At 32.2% G+C, this 22,426-nt stretch overlaps 1 protein-coding gene across 2 annotated transcripts; it reads right to left on the reverse strand.

The window, feature by feature from the left end:
- Positions 1-253: 253 nt before the first annotated feature.
- Positions 254-22,247, reverse strand: LOC127721312 (uncharacterized). Of its 2 annotated transcripts, XM_052228045.1 has the most exons (14): positions 22,138-22,247; positions 19,730-19,850; positions 18,034-18,237; positions 17,200-17,381; positions 16,060-16,219; positions 15,280-15,403; positions 10,600-10,720; positions 9,265-9,439; positions 7,669-7,844; positions 6,938-7,072; positions 4,331-4,375; positions 2,918-3,055; positions 2,098-2,211; positions 254-470 (listed from the first exon to the last, which is right to left on the reverse strand). In XM_052228045.1, the coding sequence occupies exons 1-14, from the start codon at positions 22,138-22,140 to the stop codon at positions 315-317; spliced, it is 1,854 nt and encodes a 617-aa protein (XP_052084005.1). In that variant the 5' UTR covers positions 22,141-22,247; the 3' UTR covers positions 254-314. The 2 variants fall into 2 exon arrangements, with proteins under 2 accessions (XP_052084005.1, XP_052084006.1); XM_052228046.1 differs by lacking the exon at positions 4,331-4,375.
- Between the last annotated feature and the right edge of the window lie 179 nt (positions 22,248-22,426).

Below are 22,426 nucleotides of genomic sequence, written 5' to 3' on the forward strand. Positions count from 1 at the left end.
TTAACTATCTTTTTAAATAAGATGATCAAATAATCAAAAATAGTCCTAAATTATCAAATAATCAAATATTAATGAAATTATTCGGTCTAGTAATCAATCACTATAAAATTGGCCATGTATTCACATAATCTAAAACCCCATGAGGAGGCTCAACTGTTATTTTTCTGTTCTACTTTTTTTAATGGGTCATTGTGTTGTCCCATCTTTCTTCCTCTTATGGGTTTTCTCCGCTCCCATCTTTTCAAATATCAAATTTAACACCAGGACTTTTATTAAAAAAATTTTAAAATATTGCAAAATATTGCACATTATATTCAATCACATATTCCTCTAACAGATAGCAACCAATTTGTTACATAAGTATAATCCATATTTTCCTTCAGCCTTTTCTCTCTAGACACTAAGTCATCTAAAAGTTTGTCAAATTTGTCCTTTGCTATCTTGTACAAGTTTTCTCTAGACAGTGGTCCCTGAAAGATAGATAAACTTGTATTTATTTACATGTTTAAGAGCACTGTTCTAAGGGGCTGTCCCGGAAAATACTATGTCCCCTCCAGGGACGGCACTGTTTTCAACCCCAAACCACCCACAGAAATAAAAATAAATTAGAACAACATTTGGTATTTCATATACAACCACCCACATAATATTAAAAAAAATTGTCCTGGGGTGGGGGGGGACTATTTTTTGCTTTCATATTCCTTTTTAATCAATATTTGTTCTGGTATTATAATACAGAAGATAATCATATTATTTAACAGCCTATTACAAATGTATAGTATGTCTAATACTACTTTTATGGTAAATATAAATAATCCACAAGTTTAATTATTTGTGTGAAATATTGTGTACAAATTTCAAAAAAAAATCCCTGCATGCAATTTAAAGCAAAGGGAAACGTCAATTGCTGATATTCAACTTAAATGAACTTCTTTATTGACACATGGATCCTCTGATGCTGTTATGAGGGTCAGTGTTTGCGGGTCCTTCATTTCTGTATATCTTTTTTTAGTTTGGCATGTTTGGGGTAATTTCTCTTTTCTTTATATTTTCCCAATTACCGGTATTATCTGTTCTTTATATTTAAGCACCCCAGTATTCTCCATTCTATATTTTTTTGGAAAAAATTTTTGTCTTTTTATTTTTGGCACTTTATTCTCTAGTTTCTTTTATTCCTAAGTGGTATTCCTAAATACCAATCACTATTTTTCAGTCTCTGGTTTGACTCTGACTGGATATAACCTTCTACACTTAAAGCAAAAAACATCTGCCATTAACAGTCTGTGCCAAACTCTTTTGGTTTCTATCTGACATTCCGTCTGACATTGATGTAGGTTTTGTCTGACAGAACAGATTCTTTCAAAAAATTATCAATCAATTAAGTTTATTGGGTTTTTTATGTTTTTAAATGTACGTGTTGTTTTTATGATGATATTCATATTAAAAATTGCATTTCAGGAAAACAGTTGTTAATTTTTTTAATTCTCATGGATGCTTTCTTTGTCAGTCACGTTTTGTTTGTTCAAGGGCTTACTGGGGATAGCCCCTAGAACCTACTTCAAAGTAAACATTTTACCCGAAAAATTTCTTTTCTATCAATCTGTGCACACGTATATCAAAATACCAGAATAAGTCACAAAACTGAGACATTGAAAACGCCAGACATACGGACCAAAATTGACATACGATTTGGTGGACCTGCCTCTATTTCATCTATAAGGACCATCAGATCGAGGGCGTTTGTACCAAGGCGATCTTTAAATGGAAATAGTATAATAAAATTTATGTAAAGTGTAGACACAACCGATTGAATAATTGTTGATGTTGACATCACTTGCATCACTATGGCTTTATTGTGACTGCCAGTTTTCTTTGGTAGAGAAAGACAAATGCCCTGCTAGAACCATCGACCATCGCCAGAAATACTGGCAATCCTAGTTAAATAAGGTTGGAGTCAAACTTACTTGTCATGTGCGGGGTTGAACACACAACTCAGTGTTGACAGGCTAGTATAAATACAGTATATGAAATACTTTGACCACCCAACCACCGAGGCACCACAGAAACAAAAAAATAATAATTTAAAAAACTTGTTACCTCTAGAGGATCTTTGCGTATTTTCATTATAAATTCTCTTGTTTCTCCTTCACACCTGACAGGAGGTAGTTTTCCTTTCATTATTTGTTCCACACAGTTTATCTTATGAAATATCTACAATCAGAATAGTATAGTAACTTTTTTGTCTGTTTTATGTGGCTTAATACCAAACAAAACATATCTGGTTTTGAGTACGAGGGTAGTTTTTTTTATTTTGTTTGTTTGATTTGACTAAATGTCACACAGTACTATAAATATCTTTTTTTATGTGGTTCGTTTACATTTGTTCAGCTTCATGACCGTAAACAGAAGAAACAGTTCTGTTAATGTCATTAAATATATGACATGAACATAAATTTAGGTCATTCCATTGGAATTTTAGATAAGTATTGCTTTTACCCATATTTTCGTTTAGTGGTCATTTGTCCAAGTTGTTTTTGTCAGTCATATATGTTTTTACTCGTTTTTACACAATACTTGTTGATGATTTTTGGGATTAAGCGAGTGGTTGATCAAAATAAAATATATCCGCCAAGAATAAAACCAGTGAAAAAATTTTTTGTTTCTGTCTCATTATTTAGGGTTGGTCAAGGTACACAGTAAACACATATGATTTTTAGTTGCTTTATTACTTTAATACAGGTCGATTAAATGCTCTCTGCCAACAACATGTCTAGGTGAATCAAAATGAGGTCCAATTTTTGGTAGAAATATGTCTCACTATCAAAAGATCACTAAAACTGGTCCCCTTTTTGGTAGAAATGAATAAAAGAGCAACCCAACATCAAATCAAAGAGAGAAAACTAGACTATAATCTTACCTGATAAAATAATTTTCTGTCCTTTGGACACCCTTTGTGCTTTTCACTGTCCAACATGCTAAAATTATTACGGATCAAACCTAAGTACTGCTGAATAGTTCTCTCTGTTAAAAATTTCTCCTTCTCTTTACATAAATTCTGTAATAAATAAAATTATCCAGTGTAAATAATGGTTTTACATTGGGTTTTAGTATAATGCAGAGAGGAATTTGGTTATTGCAATTAATCAGTAAAGGACAGTATATATATATTATAACAAGCATTCTGTGAGTATTGCCTGGCAATACATAGTCCCCTACCGGTTACAAATTCTTTGTAATGGAACGAAATTCTAACTTGATCTATAACTTGTCATGGTGTAAACAACATAAAAATATCAAGTCAAAATCTTCAAGCATGACGAAAAAAACTGTTGAAAACTGATTATTTCAGTGAATTTTCTATGTCCAAAGACCATAACTCTGCACAAAATCATCAGACCGGAACAAAATTCCAACTTGATCTGTAACTTGTCATGATAAAACTATATACTAATTATCAAATCAATATCAATATCTTCAAGAATGACAAACAAACCTACCACTAAATTCTTCAAACAATTTACCAAAGAAAAGGAAAAAAATCCAAAATGTCATTTTGTCTTTTAAGTCTTTTAAAAAATGAGTTATTTCCCTTTGAACAGAAATCTACTTATTAATAAGTATTTCATCAAAAATTTAATTCTAGGGAAAGGGCTTTAACTGAACAAAGAGAAAAGCGAAAATCGTGAAAATTGTTCTTGACCTGTAACTTGTCATGATAAATCAATAAACCAAATATCAAATCAATATCTTCAAGCACGAAGAAAAAAGTCTGGAAAACTGATTTGCCGGACTGACAGATGGACAGACAGACAGACAGACAGACAGACAGACAGACAGACAGACAGACAGACAGACAGACAGACAGACGGACAGAGTGCAAACCTAAAGTCCCCTTCGACCTCGTCGGTAGGGGACTAATAAGTAGATTAATGGTTTTATCCATTTTCAATCAATTTTTACACATCTTTTCATGAATTGAGGAAAACTTAAATTTTTGTTGATTATTTGATTTCGGTGTTTCTCAAAGTCTGCATACAAGCCTACAGAAAATGTAAATTATTGAACATTTAAGAGGGTGTAGATGGGGGGGTTTACAGAATAGAGAATAAAGGGTAAAAAATATAAAGAATAGAGAAAAATGAACCCAAAAAATAATGGGAAAAAAGTATTAATATAGAAAAACGGCCTAAAAAATTAAAGAATACAGAAATGAAGGACACCCCATCCAGACCCTCATTTAAATTCACGGTTCACCCTCGAAATCCACACAAATTTGTATCCAAAGAATAATAACGAATCCACAGTATTACTACAAAAGCATCTTACTTACCTTCCAGTATTTACTGCAGTAATCGTGATCTTCAGTGAAAACTAGCTGCAAAAGAAGCAAATTATTGAGTATACAAATGTTGGTACATTTTTTTTATTGCTAATCGTCATAAATCCTGTACCTTGTAAATTTCATTAGAGAAATTTGCTATAAGAATTATTTCTTCTCATGAAATTATTTGCACTATGTTTTCTGTTCTGTGTGTCTATCCATGAATTACTGTATGCAAGCTTGTATAGTCTGTGCTTTTCTCCAAAATTAATATTGCCAAGCAGAGATGTGGATTATAGAATATGATAAGCAGGAAATAAGAGAATAAACTGTTGACACAGAGATATGTCTCGCAAATCCGCATAAAATTCAGAAAAAAGACAATCCGATGGACAGCAACATTGCTTATTAATTCAAAGTCGCTGGACCATGATCTTGTGGGCAGGGCCTAGAAATGGTCGACAAACTGAGATATACTGATAGTAATGCAACTTTAAACAAAATATCATTGATCTGTCACAAGTAGATCTTATCAAACTGAATTAAGCAGAAAACTTAACATTGAAAATTGCTAATTAATTCAAAGTCACTGGACCATGACCTAGGTGGTAGTTCCTCAAAATAGTCATCAAACAGATATGTACTGATAGTAATGCAACTTCATACAAAATATCATTGATCTATCACAAGTAGATCCTATCAAACTAACCCAAGCAGAAAATTAAACATTGAAAATTGCTTATTAATTCAGACTTTGGGGGCAGGGCCTCAAAATAGTCATGCAACTTTATATCAAATATCAATGATCTATCACAAGTAGTTCCTATCAAACTAACTTAAGCAGAAAACTTAACAATTGTTGATGCCAACACCGTCGTTGGAAAAGCAATCCCTATGTCTCGCTTTTCCGCGACTTTCCTCGCAGGCGAGACAAAAACTCAATTTCCAGAGGTTTGTTTACATTCCGCCATGTTTATTATTTAAAATTATATTATTAATATGCAATTTTAATTCAAAATCCAATATTAACTGATGAATATCAAATTTTAATGCTTCATTACAAATAACTCATTTCTTTTCATAGCATTGTATAACATAAACTAGAATCAGCTTGTATTTACTGGAATGAAAAAAGTATATAAATCAGCAGGGAACCAGCTTATGCTTTACAATGTATAAACTACAAAACGTAATCGGTTATTCTTTTCGTGTAGCTGAAGATCATTCAAACATTAATATAATGGATATATTTTAAATTAAAAGTATCTAACTAAAGAATGGAACTGTTTTAATATCAAAGTCGTATTCTAATAATAATTATGAAGTACGGATTTTCTGCACTCTCATTGTAATTATTTTCGATTTACAAGTGCTGTACGAACTTCCAGTTAATATGAAACACAGCTTTCCCAATTGGTGATTTTGACTTATTTTATCACTCCTGGAGTGTCCCAGAATCACTAAAAAGCATTTTCAAATTCTACTTTATGATGGAAAACAGGTTTTTCCATGAAAACACCGCAAACGATCATGACTGGAGTTTCATTAGATGTTTTCAAGCATTTACAAAAAGTTTTTTTTTCTGGATTCTCGTGGCGAAAAGGGGGGTGTGGACAATGTACCAGTGCAGACTTTACAAGGTATAAGTTTTTAGATTAAGGTTGTTTTCCATAATAAAGTTTAAACTTAGAACATGTATTAATGATAAATTCATCTCAACATGTTACTGTAAATTCAGATTTTATGGCGATTTTTGAAGAATGGACCTAAATGCAAGATTAATTTTTGACATTTCAGGAAAAGCTGCATACAGATATATGCATCAGATATCAGAATGCGAGTTCTTATTACTGCGATACTCACCCAGTCTCATTATTAGCATTAATAAAAACCTCGCAATAATTTCTGAATTTACAGTATCCAAATATCCAATTTATCAGAACCAAATAAGAAATCAGAAATAAATCACTGATGACTTCAACATTTTGATGGTAAAAAATCTGACTCATTGTGTTGGTCTTATACCAAGCAGAGGCTGTCATAATATCACATCAAAATTTTCTCTTTTTGAATATGCATTTAATTTGCCACTGGTCATTAAACAGCCATTCATCAAGATCCTCTAATATCAGGAGTGTAATCAAATGTGTTCTAAACACGACCCCCCCCCCCCCCCATTTTCACCATCAGAAACTGTTGAGATTTACATGAGTGTAGATGGGGGTTCTTCATTTCTGCATTCTTTTTTTATCAAGGTCTATTCTGTATATTTTAACACCTTTTTATTCTCTATTCTTGATTTTTTTTTTACTCATTTATCTCTATTCTTGATATTTTTGGCCCATTTGTCTCCAAGTAAGACCATTATTGTAAAAATTGCATGTCAATACATTCCGCAATTCAAAATGTCGGCTGCCTTAGTTACAGACAAGGAGATAGAGAATTTAAGCTTACTGTCATTCAATCAGAACCATTGATACAAAATACTTGCATTAGAATTAAGAGATAACTGTATTGTATTTGAAACTTTGCGGACGTCCATCGGTAGTTTTACTGTCGCAACCATTATTCTCATTTCTGTTAACCCCATCAAGAACCTCATTAACATTCACTTACCTCCACAATAACAACACTTCCTTTTAATAACATTTCACAAAACAATCGAGCCTCATATGCACCATATTCAAATGGTTTTGTTGGTCCTCGACTTTCATAGTTGTCTTTGAATGGTTTACATGCACACAAAACAGTCTAAAAAAGAAATATAATAATTAAATTTTAGATGCTTAAATACATTTTGTCTGTGTGAATCAAATTAAAAAAAATAATTGGCAAAATAAATTACATATATAACTTATAAATTGACATGTTAAACCTTTGCTTAACATTTGGCGGGAAATGATTATCTCTTGGTTGTTTATATATTTAATATATAAAACTACAAATGTAATAATATCTGAAAAAAGTAAAAAAACAAGATCATCAAAAATCCTTAAATTCAAGTTAGTTTGAAGCATAAGAGTCTTTTTTAAATATTATTTGTTTACATTGAAAAGGTAGATAAATTGCTTTTCTTATAAGATTATATATTCACTAACAAATTTTCTCATTTTAATCACTCCAAACCTGTGCATCCTAATAAAGTTTCTGAAGGATATTCTCTTCTCTTGTTTTCAACTTAAATGCGTAGTAATTTGTGACCCTTCAGTTTTGTTTTTTTTTTGCTGTGCATTGAAGATTTCTGACCAGCATCCCGAAAATTTCTAAATATTGATAAAAAATTTATATTTAAAACATTTTTGTAGTTAAATATTCAGAAATTCTCGTTGTTTAGTAGTAGTTCGTACCTCAGTCTTTTCTGCATAAATAACAACATAGTCTACATCAGATTCAGGGGTAGATAATCCATACATATGACTGCCTGCTCTGGCTATTAATATAATTTGCTCTGGTTCCATTTTGTTAACTGGTCCCCCAATTTCAGCCATGAGGCTGCATAGTTTACTATGATCATCACTTAAACCTGAAAAATTTCAACATATAACACTCTAAATTCACAAAGTTTTGCCCTGTTTTATTGATATTGAGAAAAGAGCAACATTAACAAATAAAAAAGGCATAAAAAAAACAACAACAAAAAAAGTCAACATACTCACTTCAACAATAGACTGGACCATCCCTCAATACTATATGAGGATCTATATGAGGTTTACAAAATAGATTATTATACTTTACCTTAAAATGCCAAAGTTTGATTGGCTAATACGAGGGAAATAATTTACTCTATCCCATGGCACAGTGGGAGACAATTTTTTTAATGTCACCCTCTCGTGCAGACCAATCAAAATAGATAAATTAAAGAACAATGAATTGAATTTACATCAATAAATTAAAATCAATGCTTAACTTCTACATGTCATTTTGTCTTTAAAAAATGAGTTATTTCCCTTTGAACAGAAATCTACTAATTGATAAGTATTTCATCAAAAATTTAATTCTAGGGAAAGGGCTTTAACTGAACAAAGACAAAAGCTAAAAACGTGAAAATTGAACTTGACCTGTAACTTGTCATGATAAATCAATAAACCAAATATCAAATCAATATCTTCAAGCACGCAGAAATAAAGTCTGGAAAACTGATTTGCCGGACTGACAGACAGACAGACAGACAGACAGATAGACAGACAGACAGACAGACAGACAGACAGACAGATAGACAGACAGACAGACAGACAGACAGACAGAGTGCAAACCTAAAGTCCCCTTCGACTTCGTCCGTAGGGGACTAATAACACATAGCTTAGAGGGAGATAGAGCAGATTGTTACCCCTTGATTAATCATTGTCAACCTCGGTTGACAATGTTTTCCTGGGGGTAACAATCTGCTCTATTGCCCTCTCAGCTATGTGTTATTTATATAGTATAATGAGCAATAAAATGAAGAAAAGAGATCTAGAATAAAAGGCAAAAAAAGATGAATAGAGAAAAAGGAATTGCTCCAAAATAAAGAATACAGAACAATGTGCAAACATAAAAGAATGTGAAAAAAATGAGCCAAAAAGAATTAAATGGGTTATTAACTGATCAATCTATTCCATAATTTACTTTTAATTTACCACTTAAGAAATTTAGGGCTTTTCCATAAAAACATACATGGGACCCAGGGAAGGCACTTCCAAATCTCAACTATGGGTGGGTGTCATCTGTTTTTTCATAGTGGAAATGTAAGTGAAATTTTAAGATATGCCTCTATAGGTGGTTACCCCATTTTTAAAGTGCCTTCCCTGGGTACCATGTATGTTTTAATGGAACAGCCCTTAAGGGGAAACAACACTTTTTTCTAATTTACTTACTCTCAGGACAGATAGATAAAACTAATTTGCTTATGATAAAACTCCCCAATTCAAATGTGTAATCATTCTTAAGAATTAAAAAATATTTACCATTTTTCAATGGCGTAATTTTTCTTCCATATAATCTTGTTTCCAGCTGCCATTTACCCACGATGGTTTCAAATTCCTGTCCATTTGTAAACTTAATTTCATTTATTTGTTTCATTACATCATCTCTCCATGAGGTCAAGACTTCAAAAATATCCTTCTTTGAAACATCTGTGTTCTAAAAATTAAAACTTTTATATTATTTCTTTTTAGGAACGTGACAATTCAATGAAAAACTGAAAATATGTACATGGGGGAAAAGTTTTTCCCCCCAGGGTTCAAAATAAGCGCTATCCCACTTGCCTGAGGCAAGTAAAATCTGTAGCGGGCAAGTGAAACCCATCACCTAGTTGTCCGCCGGGCAAGTTGAAATATTGTGTTTTTGTATAGCTTTGTCAGACGTTAATTTCTCCGAGGTGTGTGTATAATGGTACTATTTTCGTCGTCTTTATTTATTTCATATGTGCATGCCCGCAAAATCGTAAACATTGTGGTTTCCCCCGAATAATTCTATTGGTCAGTTCATATACGTAAGCCAATGATCGCCAGCGTTTTAGAATGTTCAGTCGTACCTGTTTGGGAATTTCCGCTACTAATCCTGAAAGGAAGTAGATACAACAATCCAATCAGAACGTGTTTCGCAAACGACTTTTGGGTTGATTTAAAAATGAAAGAAGAAAGAAAACAAATTATGACCTTAGTGTGAAACCCTGGGTAAAATGGAACAATTTTTAGTAAATTATTTCCCCCCTTTAAAAAAGCTGTAAGACTCCAAATAAATTATAATTGTATTATTTGGGATGAATGCTTATTTTTTACAGGAAATTTGACAACTGGGTCAATTTTTACATGTACATCTGAAATTTTTTTTGTGTTGTTTAAAAGATGTAACTTATTTGTAAATGATTGTACTGTTTTTATTACCTGCAGTCTAATCTTCTCTTGAACTTTCAATTTTTCACATTTGTCATGTACTTAAGTAACATACAATTTACACAAGAGACAGCTATCCACCTGTGCAATGCCTTATTACCTATTACAACTTTTTATCTGATTTTAAAATGAGTAACTGCTCATTCTTGCAGAATCAATAGATTTCATCCCTCACTCACAGCTTTCTGATGGGGTTTGTGTCTTTTTGGTTATGGTCATGACTTTTTCTTCAACTAAGGATTTTTATTGTTACTCAATGTCTCCTACTTTTATGCAACTACTAATGTGAACTTCGACATGAACCATTAGTGGCCAAAACCAAACTTTCAAACATTGAAAAAGGACTGTAAAATAAATTCTGCATCCATGTTTGTGCCTATCATGTTTATACATAATTTTACATACTTGATACAATAACTTGAGTAGTTCCAATCCTTTCTTTCCTTTTTCTGGTATCAGATCTACTGACAATGAGGATGTAAAGGGAGGTAACTTATCTAGTAAATTCTGTAGATGCTGCATTAATCTATAAAAAAAATTCAAAAGGGGAGATAATTTCTGGATTTTAGATGAAATGAATAGTTTTTTTCGATCTCATTGTACTTGCTGAAGCTTGACAGAAGCTTGACTATACTCTATCCTTCTAGAAGGTATTTCTTTGATTAAGTTTTATTTTATTGTTGCAATGATCATATTTATAAATAATTGCATTGGATACTTAAGGAGTAAAGTAGGGTCAATAAGGCCCTTATTTGGCCCAAATATTACTGCAAATTTAAAAGTTATCTTACATATTCTTAAATTAGTAAAACTAGACCAATGTACAAGGTATTTATAAAATAAAAACAAATTTTACATTTAACGAATAACCATGGCAACAAATCATGACGAATATGTATACTTTGTAAAATTTCTCGATTTTCCTTGATTTTCGTCAAGTTTTAAGTTTTAAAGATATTTTTGATTGGCAAAGTATGTGGGCATCCAAGAAACAACTTTATATTTAGCGAGATTATGTCAATAGTTATAATAAAGCTTCTCTTGAATTATTTTGTTGTTTCTTGGCTGCTCACAATGTTTTCATAATGGAAATAACAATGGAAAACTGCATAAATTCTGTATATTTCATCGTTTTCATGAAAACAGTACATATTATGACATAATTGTGACATCATCAGATATAAAATCTTTTTCGCGTATATTTTTTTGCTGTATGCATTTCCAAAATTATGTGCCAATTTGCAATAATTGTCAAAAATTTCATTTTCTTGGGCCAAAAACAGGCCTAAATGCCCCTTCTCCTTTTTGAAAATTGCAATGAGATAAAAAAAATAAAATGCTCCGCAGGGCACAGCTTGATACCACCGCAGAGGTCGAACCCTGAACAGTTGGGGCCAGTATGGACACAACATTCAAGCTTGATACAGCTTTGCATTTGGATTGTGATTAAATATTTGACACAGCATAGGTTTCTGACACAGAATGAATGTGGTCTAACAACTTAAAAATTTTAAATTGGACATTCACCTATTATGGTCCAATATCCAAAATCTAAATACATGGTTAGATTCAGTATATCAAAGAACCCCAAGAATTCAAACAAAGTTTAATTTTGGACCCTATTGACCTCAATGTGGACAAAGTTGATAACGGGGCCCAAAAATCAAAAATCTAAATACATGGTTAGATTCAGCATATCAAAGAACCCCATATATTCAATTTTTGTTGAAATCAAACAAAGTTTAATTTTGGACCCCCATTTGGACCAACTTGAAAACTGGGCCCATAATCAAAAATCTAAATACATGTTTAGATTCAGCATATCAAAGAACCCTAAGAAATCAATTTTTGTTAAAATCAAACTAAGTTTAATTTTGGACCCTTTGGACATTAATGTAGACCAATTTGAAAACGGAACCAGAAATTAAGAATCTAAATACACGGTTAGATTCGTCATATCAAAGAACCCCAATAATTCAATTTTTGATGAAATCAAACAAAGTTTAATTTTGGACCCTTTGGACCTCAATGTGGACCATTTTAAAAACGGGGCCCAAAATCCAAAAACTAAATACACGGTTAGATTCAGCATATTAAAGACCCCAAGAATTCAAGAATAAAACCCCATTGAAATTGGTCAAGAAATAAGCAATTTATACGAAGTATCTTCTTTTGCACAATACTGTGCAATTAAATATTTCTTGCTATTGCGCAATACTGTACAATTGACAATTTCTTGCTATTGCTCAATATTGTGCTATTGGATATTTCTTGCTATTGCGCAATACTGTGCAATTGAAGATTGCTTGCTATTGCGCAATACTGTGCAATTGAAGATTTCTTGCTATTGTGCAATACTGTGCAATTGAAAATTTCTTGCTATTGCACAATACTTATTATATAATAATTTACACATCCTATTTGGTGTGTATCTCCTACCATATCATTATTATTTGCTTTTAAATATAAATCAGAAATAACCAACTTAAAATGGAAAATTTGAAAAGAAAAAAAAAGGAAAAAAAGAAAAAAAAGGAAATAAAAAAAATCCCCCCCCCCAAATTTTGAACCCCCTTATGATTCAACACCCCCAAACTCAATCCCAGCCTTCCCTTTGTGGTATGGTACCTTGCAGTACAATTTCAGAGAGATCCATACACTTGAACACAAGTTATTGTCTGGAAACTAGAAAAATGTGTTTTTTGGCCCCTTTTTGGCCCCAAATTCCTAAAATATTGAGGCAATTACCCCCATCATCAATCCCAGCCTTCCTTTTGTGGTATGGTACCTTGCAGTACAATTTCAGAGAGATCCATACACTCAATTGAACACAAGTTATTGTCTGAAAACTAGAAAAATGTGTTTTTTTTTGCCCCTTTTTGGCCCCAAATTCCTAAAATATTGAGGCAATTACCCCCAAAAATCAATCCCAGCATTCCTATTGTGATATGGAACCTTGTGTTACAATGTCAGAGAGATCCATACACTAACACACAAGTTATGTCTGGAAGTTACAAAAATGCTTATTTTTGGCCCCTTTTTGGCCCCTAATTCCTTTACTGTTGGTACCATAACCCCAAAATCAATCCCAAGCTTCCTTTTGTGGTATTGAACCTTGTGGTAAAATTTCATAGAGATCAATTCACTTAAACTAAAGTGAGAGTGCGAAAACCAATGTGTCTTCGGACGACGCCGGACGACGCCAACGTCATACCAATATACGACCACAAAATTTTTTTGCGGTCGTATAAAAAGAATGTGTCCATAGTACACGGATGCCCCACTCGCACTATCATTTTCTATGTTCAGTGAACCGTGAAATTGGGGTCAAAACTCTTACTTGGCATTAAAATTAGGAAGATCATATCATAGGGAACATGTGTTCTAAGTTTCAAGTTGATTGGACTTCAACTTCATCAAAAAACTACATTGACCAAAAACTTTAACCAAAACTTTAACCTGAAGCGGGCACTATCATTTTCTATGTTCAGTTGACTGTGAAATTGGGGTCAAAACTCTAATTTGGCATTAAAATTAGAAAAATCATATCATAGGGAGCATGTGTACTAAGTTTCAAGTTGATTGGACTTCAACTTCATCAAAAACTACCTTGACCAAAAACTTTAACCAAACCTTTAACCTGAAGGGGACAGACGGACGATCTGACGAACGGACGGATAAACTTATAGTACTGAAATACATGTACGTGTTTTCAACAGTTGATTGGTTTTTAAATATGAAATCATTTTGTAACTAGAATATCTGAACATAAATTTCATTGATAAATTTCTGGAAATGTTCATGGATAGGATGTATAGAATGTTATGATCAGTCAGGGGTACTACTTAAACAAGTGATTTCGTCATCACTTATTTCAGTGATTTGATAAATTCAGTTATCACCTATTTAAGTGATTTTGATGTTTCCTTTGATCTTCAAATGCTAATTTCATTGATTTTCCATATTTTCACAATCTTTTCTATAATTTTCCTACATAAATCAATTATCCCTTTTTCTTTGTATATTAATTTCACCAGTGCGCTTGGGCAGTAAAAAGTAAAATCACAAAAATACTGAACTCCGAGGAAAATTCAATCGGAAAGTCCCTAATCACATGGCAAAATCAAATGACAAAACGCATCAAACGAATGGACAACAACTGTCATATTCCTGACTTGGTACAGGCATTTTCAAATGTAGAAAATGGTAGATTGAACCTGGTTTTATAGCGCTAAACCTCTCACTTGTACGACAGTCTTATCAAATTCTGTTATATTTACAACGATGCATGAACAAAACAGACATTATAAATAAAATAGTCAAAATATGGGTACAGCAGTCATCACTGTGTTACAATATCAAAACAAGCAATTATTTACAAAAAAGCACAAAAGCATCTATAAAATTAAAAACCACATTCATTGCTTCACGTGTCTGACATCAGAAAATGTAAGTTAGTAAGTTAGTGCGCTAAAGCTTTTAAAAGTACCCTTGGGAATTTTTCTGTAATCAAAAATCCATTAACTACTCTTACTATCAGACAAAGATCAACAATATTAGGTAACCTGATTGGTTTTCTTTAGAGTTAAAATGATCTACTTCAAGGTTATGACCTGATCTACAAACTATTCCAGTTTTTGCATATTTTAAAAAAACTGTTAAAGTGTCAGGCTTATCAAGCAAAAGAAAATTTCTGCATGTACATAGTTGTTTTTTCAATGGAATTGTTGTCTTTTTACCAATAAAAAAATCAAGCTTGTGGGAAAAATATCAAGAAAATGTTATAAACACTTATTAAAGTGATTACATTTTAACTTCTAAAATAATTATTACTTGTTTCAGTGATTTTAAAAAGTCTGTGTGAAAATTTTTAATATTTCACAGCCAAAATCACTTGAGGAAGTGATTCTGAAATCACTTGTTTAAGTAGTACCCCTGACTGATGATCAATGCACTACATTTTGTGTATCTTAAAAGTAGTGATAAAGTTTGGAATATTGAAAACTATCAAGCCAGCTACAAAAGAGATGTGATTGCATGAATGCAATTTTTACCCCAAAAATATCCATATCAGAGATATCTTACCTAAAACTATCACAGAACTGCTGACAAGTTGTAGTATCTTTAACTTTGAATTTTCCATCTTTTCCTTTTTTGCCTATACCAGCAACAGATTGTCCTTTACATGCCTCTATGAATCCTCTCACACCTGAAGAATATATATAATACAATAATCACAAAAAATGTTTTGTTAAAATTCTTACCAGTTGGTGGAATTTACAAAAAAGAAGATGTGGTATGATTACCAATGAGACAACTCTTCACAAGAAACCAAATGACACAGACATTAACAACTATCGGTCACCATACGGCCTTCAACAATGAGCAAGCCCATACCGCATAGTCAGCTATAAAAGGCCCTGAAATGAGAAATATAACGGCCTAATTTATGTACAAAATAATGAACGAAAAACAAATATGTAACACAGCAACAAACGACAACCACTGAATTACAGGCTCCTAACTTGAGACCGGCACATACAGAATGTGGTTGGGTTAAACATGTTTACTAAAAGCTGGAAATTTTTTGTGAACCACTGAAATGCCTAAAGGAAAAAAAATTGTAATGGAAACCACAGAAATTGTAATTGCTGCTGTCAGTCCAAGGATCCTAAAACTTTTCTAATTCAAATATAAAAGGGGCACTTTGCCATAAGACAGGTCCTTGAACTCAGACCCACACTAATTTGAACCCCTGTATACTGGATATCAACTCCCCCCCCCTTTTCCCAAGGAGAAAGTAATGTTCCTAAACAAGCTATAAGTCAATTCAAATAATTTTGTACATTTTCATTTTACACTTACCCATAGCCATACTATGTTGTAGATTATTCTTCAATTTTATCCAGGCTTCATCCTCATACAGGACAGCCGATTCAGGACAATACAAAACTTCTAAGCATTTGGTTTTTCCCTTAGCTAAGAAATACACAAAATGGTACAGCTCCTCTGAATACAAGTACCCCTGTAGAAAAAATCAATTTCAATACACGTACATGTATTAAATCCACACACATATAATTGAAAAGTAAGGTATTAATTCATGACCAGTGTTTATGATTAATAACAAGCCCTATGCCAAGGACAGCAAATATGTTGTTTCTATTGTTGGGCAGTATAAGATTCCATACAATAGGCCTCACAAGCCACACAAATTCAAAGTAATCTTATAGCAAACCACTTCTTCAGGCTTGTAAGACAAAAAAATTGTTTGTGAAGAATGCATAACGCAAAAGTGCATACTCCCACCTGAGAAAACCAAAAGCAAAGGAACTGCGCTTTTATTCTTATTCTTCATCCTAAATTTAAAGTCAGGTCTTCCTCATGAAACAAAAGCTCAAACATAACTGAAATACAAGACAAACCAAAGCACACATATCTTTAACCAGTTTGATCAGTAATCTTCGCTAGATGTTTGATAAGGCGGCAAAAAACAGTGTAGAATGGTAACAGACTTATCGAGTTTTTTTCGGCGTTTCCGATACACAGTATACAAGATTGTAGACTTTTTATTCTCCTTTATTTCATGCAAAATACATATGGGAACCACTTGTGTGCATACAAAAACAAAAAATATCAAATATTAAAGCTTTATGAACGGAAACTATACCATTGGTAACTGTGTTCGGCCGGTTGTCCTGTTTAGTGTGGAGCTGTTTGAAAAAGCCATGAGTGGTACCGAAGCAAAATGAAGAATATTGCAAACTTAGATCATTTGTGCCTTCCGTAATCATATAAACACAAAACTTACGACTTCTTATCATCTATGTGGCTCATTGTGTGTCATGCTGTCTTGAATCAAAACGCGATAAGTCCGTTGTCGAACCCAATTAGAGCGGAAACACAGAAAAAACTCGACGAGTCTGTTACCATTCTACACCGTGAAAAAGGAATTAAATAGATAAGATACAAATGGCATGACTTATCATTATCATTATTTTATACCTGATCAGATACAAAAGCTTCATCTAGAACATGTTGATTGACAGGAGCCATGGATTGCTCATCATCTGACATATAGATAACATAGACTGTGTTATGTCGTGCCTGTTCCCCTCTCTCTTTCTGTGTCATTTCATACCAAGGGCAGGTAACCAGTACAGCACAAAGAATTTTCTTACAACTGCCTGTAATCAATGGTAAAAACTAAATGAATGTACAATCAATATGAAAACAATGAAATAATTAATTTCAGAAAATTTCTTTACGTTTCTGTTACGACAACAGATCATTCAAAAAACTTGTGAGAATAGCAAACATATCGTTTGTCCTATTTCTACACTGATTTGAGATTTGTATATAATACATTACTTATAAATAAATAAACAAGTGTATTGGTTTTTCTCTGAACTGGAAATATTTTTTGGTGTTTTAAGTTTGAGGTTTTGTTACCATATGGCACATATAATGCAGTAATTTTGAGCTACAGGAAAATTATCTTAAGGTGGTACATAACACTACAGGGAGAAAACTCTGTAAAAATCAGCTGAATGTTTTAATCATGTTCTATTGTTAAGGAAATATCAAGCTACTCAAAGATCAAAATTAGTGTTTGTCAAACTGCTATATATCCAATGAAATTTTTCCGATAAAGTGTGTGGTTTCAAGTTTTTTGAAATTTTTATATTTTTGTCAAAGGATCAAAGTAAATATTTTGTAAAAATTTTATGAAAATTAAACGAGCCAAATTAATTCTAGTCAAGGTGTTTCGTTCCACCATAAAATCTGATTTCTATCAAATAAAGGCTTAAAATCCCAATGTCAAATCCATAAAGATACCTTTAAAAGTTTCAAATATCAGTTTTTGGAATTTTGATTTAGTATCTTCAGTAACAGTTGATGGGATATTCATCAAGGTTAATTGTTTCAGTTCAACCAGGCAGCCATCTTGGATCTGTGGAGTCTCAAACCCAGCTATGGAACCGTCTGCTGTTGCTTTGATTTCTCTCAAATTATCTAAGGTTTGAATGGATTTCATTAGAACTGAAAAAGTAAATTGTATATAATAATTATTTGAGAACTGTCAGATGTTGACATAGTTAAAACGAGGTCAATTGAATATATGTCTATTTGTAGATATAATAATAATAAAATATACTTTTTCACTTTTTATGTCTTTTGGAAAATGTTGTTTGTGCTGTATTTAGACCCCTCTACCAAGAAATTTGTTTTACATGCACATGTATAAAAATTGCGGTTTTTATCCAACGCAATCATAGGTTTGAATGTTGTTTTCAATTTAGACTTGTTTATATTTGTAGATATATATATATAGATTCAAAGCATTTTATTCAGGAATAACTAAGGGCTTACTATATGTGTTGAACAACAAACAAAAATTAACAAGAGGCAGATCACTTTTTAATCTGGTTGGTAGAAGTGCAGCTCACTTGACCATTTCATTGAGGTAGTATCGTTCAGTATCAGAATGAAAATAACACTTTATAAATGTGATGTGTCTGAATCTCGTTTCAGAATTTATCTTTATCATAATTTTAATAAATTGCTCATACCCAAAAAATTGAAACTACTTAGGATGTATAACTACATGAACATGTGAATAATTTTATAATCAAACATGTCAAAAGGGGGCCATGATCAGGTATTTATTCATTTTTCTTAAACATGTTAATTATCCAAAGATATCACAGCTCATGTTGAGTTTGTCATTTACATGTGTACACATTTTCATTTTACAAGCACTGTGTATAAACCATTTGCTGGTGGACTATAAGGATATCATCAGCGCCGTAGTCAGTGCTTCAGTACTGACATCATTTACAACAAACCTTTCTTAAATATTCACTTGATACATGTAAATACAGAAATTATAAAGAAACTAAGGTTCCAACTCCTTCAGGCAAAGTTGACCTTAGACAGACTTTGAAAATATGAAATTATGGCAATTGAAAGCTAAGCTTTTTCCAATATATTTACAACATCTGACATTAAATTTGAGTAGACCATATAATTTTATTTCTCTAATTCTTCGTCAATTTATCCCTTTCTGCACCCATTGTATAAAAAAAAATTTAATCAACGTGAGGTTCGTTTGATCTCAGTTCTTCATTGGTTAAAATCCGATTATGACGTCGAATTTACTTGCTTTCCTCTGAATTTCCAATTGTGACGGCATGAAAAAAGGCGACCATGCCTGATGACGTCACATAGAAAGAACACATCTTTTTACAGATCATTCGAAAAGACGGAATAAGTTTGCCTGCATATTGTTTGAAAATCATTAGAGAAACAGATTCCACCACCAAATCTCGTGTAATACGATATTGATCCACTCTCGACAGTTAAATTTTAAATATTAAAAATTCAACTGTCTCGAGTGGATAAATATCGTATCACACTTGATGCAGTGGTAGAATCTATATTTATAGCAGGGTTTGTAAATTATATAACACATGTAACAGGAATCTTAAGAGCTTTTTTTCTAAGTAGGCAAGATTGAACTGTGCTTGTGTACCATCTTTTGGTCCATTCCTCAATCTTTTTCTTTTCAAATGCAGGTGAAGTTTTTCATGTGACTGGACAGCTTTGGTTGCTATGGCTACAAGTTCTTCTGTTTCTTCAACCTCTTTCATTTCCTGTCAATAAAGATTAATTTGTTAAAATCAGTCAGTAGCATTTCTTAAACACATATATTTTTATTCAAATAATCTATAAATTTTCATTCTCAATTTTATACTGCATCATTTATATACCATGTATACAAGTAAGTAACTTATAAGAAAATATAAGAACAATTTACTGAGAATTATTCTAGATTACAATGAAAGTATAAACTACAATAATATGTTCTTTCTTTGTGAATTTTTACACTATAAAGACTATTTAATAACATAATAAAAATGTTTATAACAATTATATTCAAAATCGAGTAGAGTCATGAGAGTATACAGATCAAACATGTCAAATGTAGCTTTAAAAATATTGAACAATAAGGTCATCATGTCATTTTCTAGCAAAAATTAGGGGAGGGGGTATATTTGATCCAGTGATCTAAGTAGTTCATCTACTGTATCACTATACCTGTTAACACTGATGATATGAGTTTAAACCCTGCATGAGGAAGGTGCTTTCAACTCCTATCTTAATCCATATTAATGGACTAGGATTGTCAGTTTTCCTGCTGAAGATTGGTGGTTATGCAACACCAACAATCAATCACTCAAATTGGTGAGAACCTAGCTTGCTCTCAAAATGAGGGAGAGGGGCACAGGGTGGGGTTACTTCAATATTTAGTTTGTAAGGGTGTGCCATTTTTTTTGCCTATAAAACATACCCATTTTAATATAACATTCACTGAAATTCAGTACCTATAGTTATATAAATATTTAAGAAGAATGACCTATACTAATATGTATACCATATTTAAAAAATGATTTTATATTTTATCGTTATATATACACATGGTTGTTGAACTTTGATGAATTGATTTAATTCAATATAATAATTGACCATTAATAATGTAAGATTTCAATATAACATGTATTATATGTACATGTATATCATACCCCAAATCAATATACAGTTATCAAACGTAAATGCATTTTAATATAGGATGCCATTAAAAAGGAGGGTCATTTTGATATAAACAGGCCTCTACAATAACTTTTTTTCCAACTTGCCCAATAGGACAAGTACATACCAAAACTTACTTGTCCGAATGGAATTGTAACTTGTCCAAAAAAAAAACCTTTATATTATCCTTTTTTGCATTTTAGATTGATTCAATGAACAAAATGAATTAAAACAATAGAACAAAATTTGATTTATATTTCTTAATATCCTTTTCAAAAATATTAGTCGAGAACAACTGAATCTAGTCATATGTCTAGTCACAGGACTAAGGTTCTAGTTTTTATCAATGCCAAAGACTCTTCACATCAGGCACAGTCTGGTAGGCCTGTCAGTCTACACTCTTTTGGTTTGTATCCTGGTCTTTTATGTTGATAAAATATTGATTATTATGATTAATGCCTTACTACTATCAGCTTTGTTTTAATATATTAAAATGTTTATTCAAACACAATCAAATATTGTTTTGTCTAAATATGATCATATGATTTTATGAATTTTATGGTCAATAATTTCTTCATTTTTATTTTAAAAATATTTTTGTTAAATAAAATTTTTTATTATAAAGCAACAGAACATGCAGAATAACATGGGGAAAAACGAGGTACTGGTTTTTCTTGGTTCCGAAATGTCTCAAACGGTGCCAAACTGTCTAATAAACATGGAGCCAATTCCTTTCCTTGCCAGTGCCGAACTGTCTTGTTACCTTATCTACAAAGCGCACCGCTGATTTCGATCAGTAAGACTGGTTTCGAGAATAGTATGCGTTTTATCTGTTATAAAGTATCTGACAAAGAACCAGTTTTAATTATCGATCGCAAGTAAACATGTCAAATTACTATTTATTTTTATCCTCTTTTCTTGTTTTTTGTTTATTACTTTGATCATCAAAGTTGGATTTAATTAATTTTCTACAGAATGATTTTACTTGTCCTGTCGGACAAGCTTGATATGGCGTTGACCTGTTTACTTGTCCGACCTTTTTTTCCTCTGCCTTAACATTTTCCATCTGAACTTATTATTTTATTTTAGACAAAAACTATATGTAGGACATTCGTCCTGAACATGCATGAAATATTTGCCACTGGACGTTAAGCAAACCAACAATCAATCAATATGTAGGACATAGTCTTGGTAAGCTGGCATTCAAGGAAGCGCCTTTCTCATATTATGACTGTATGATATATGGGCTAGGACTAGGTCCCGAAAAGTAGGTTAGGCCTAAGGGCCAAAAATTTCAATGCAAAATGAGGAGGAATTGTGAGAAAATAATATGATTAAGAAAACACGTACCATCTTTTCTTCTCAGCGTCAAAATATATAGTGTTAAAGCTTGCTATTAAAGCATTCACATTAACTGATGAAATTTGGGCTAAACCGATGAAAGACAGCGTTCATTGTCTTTTAATGTTTTGGCCAACTCCCAGTACAGTGTTATTTTAAACGGAGTGATGACAAGGATTAAAAATTTTCCGGAAAACTAAACATCCTTGTTTCGAGTTTGGTGTAAATTTTATAAAATATATCTCATTCTCAGCTAAGCGCTTTTGTCATAGACTAAACATAATTTGTACAGAAGCTT

This window comes from Mytilus californianus, unplaced genomic scaffold (genome assembly GCF_021869535.1).
Source record: "Mytilus californianus isolate M0D057914Y unplaced genomic scaffold, xbMytCali1.0.p SCAF_12, whole genome shotgun sequence".
NCBI lineage: Eukaryota > Metazoa > Mollusca > Bivalvia > Mytilida > Mytilidae > Mytilus > Mytilus californianus.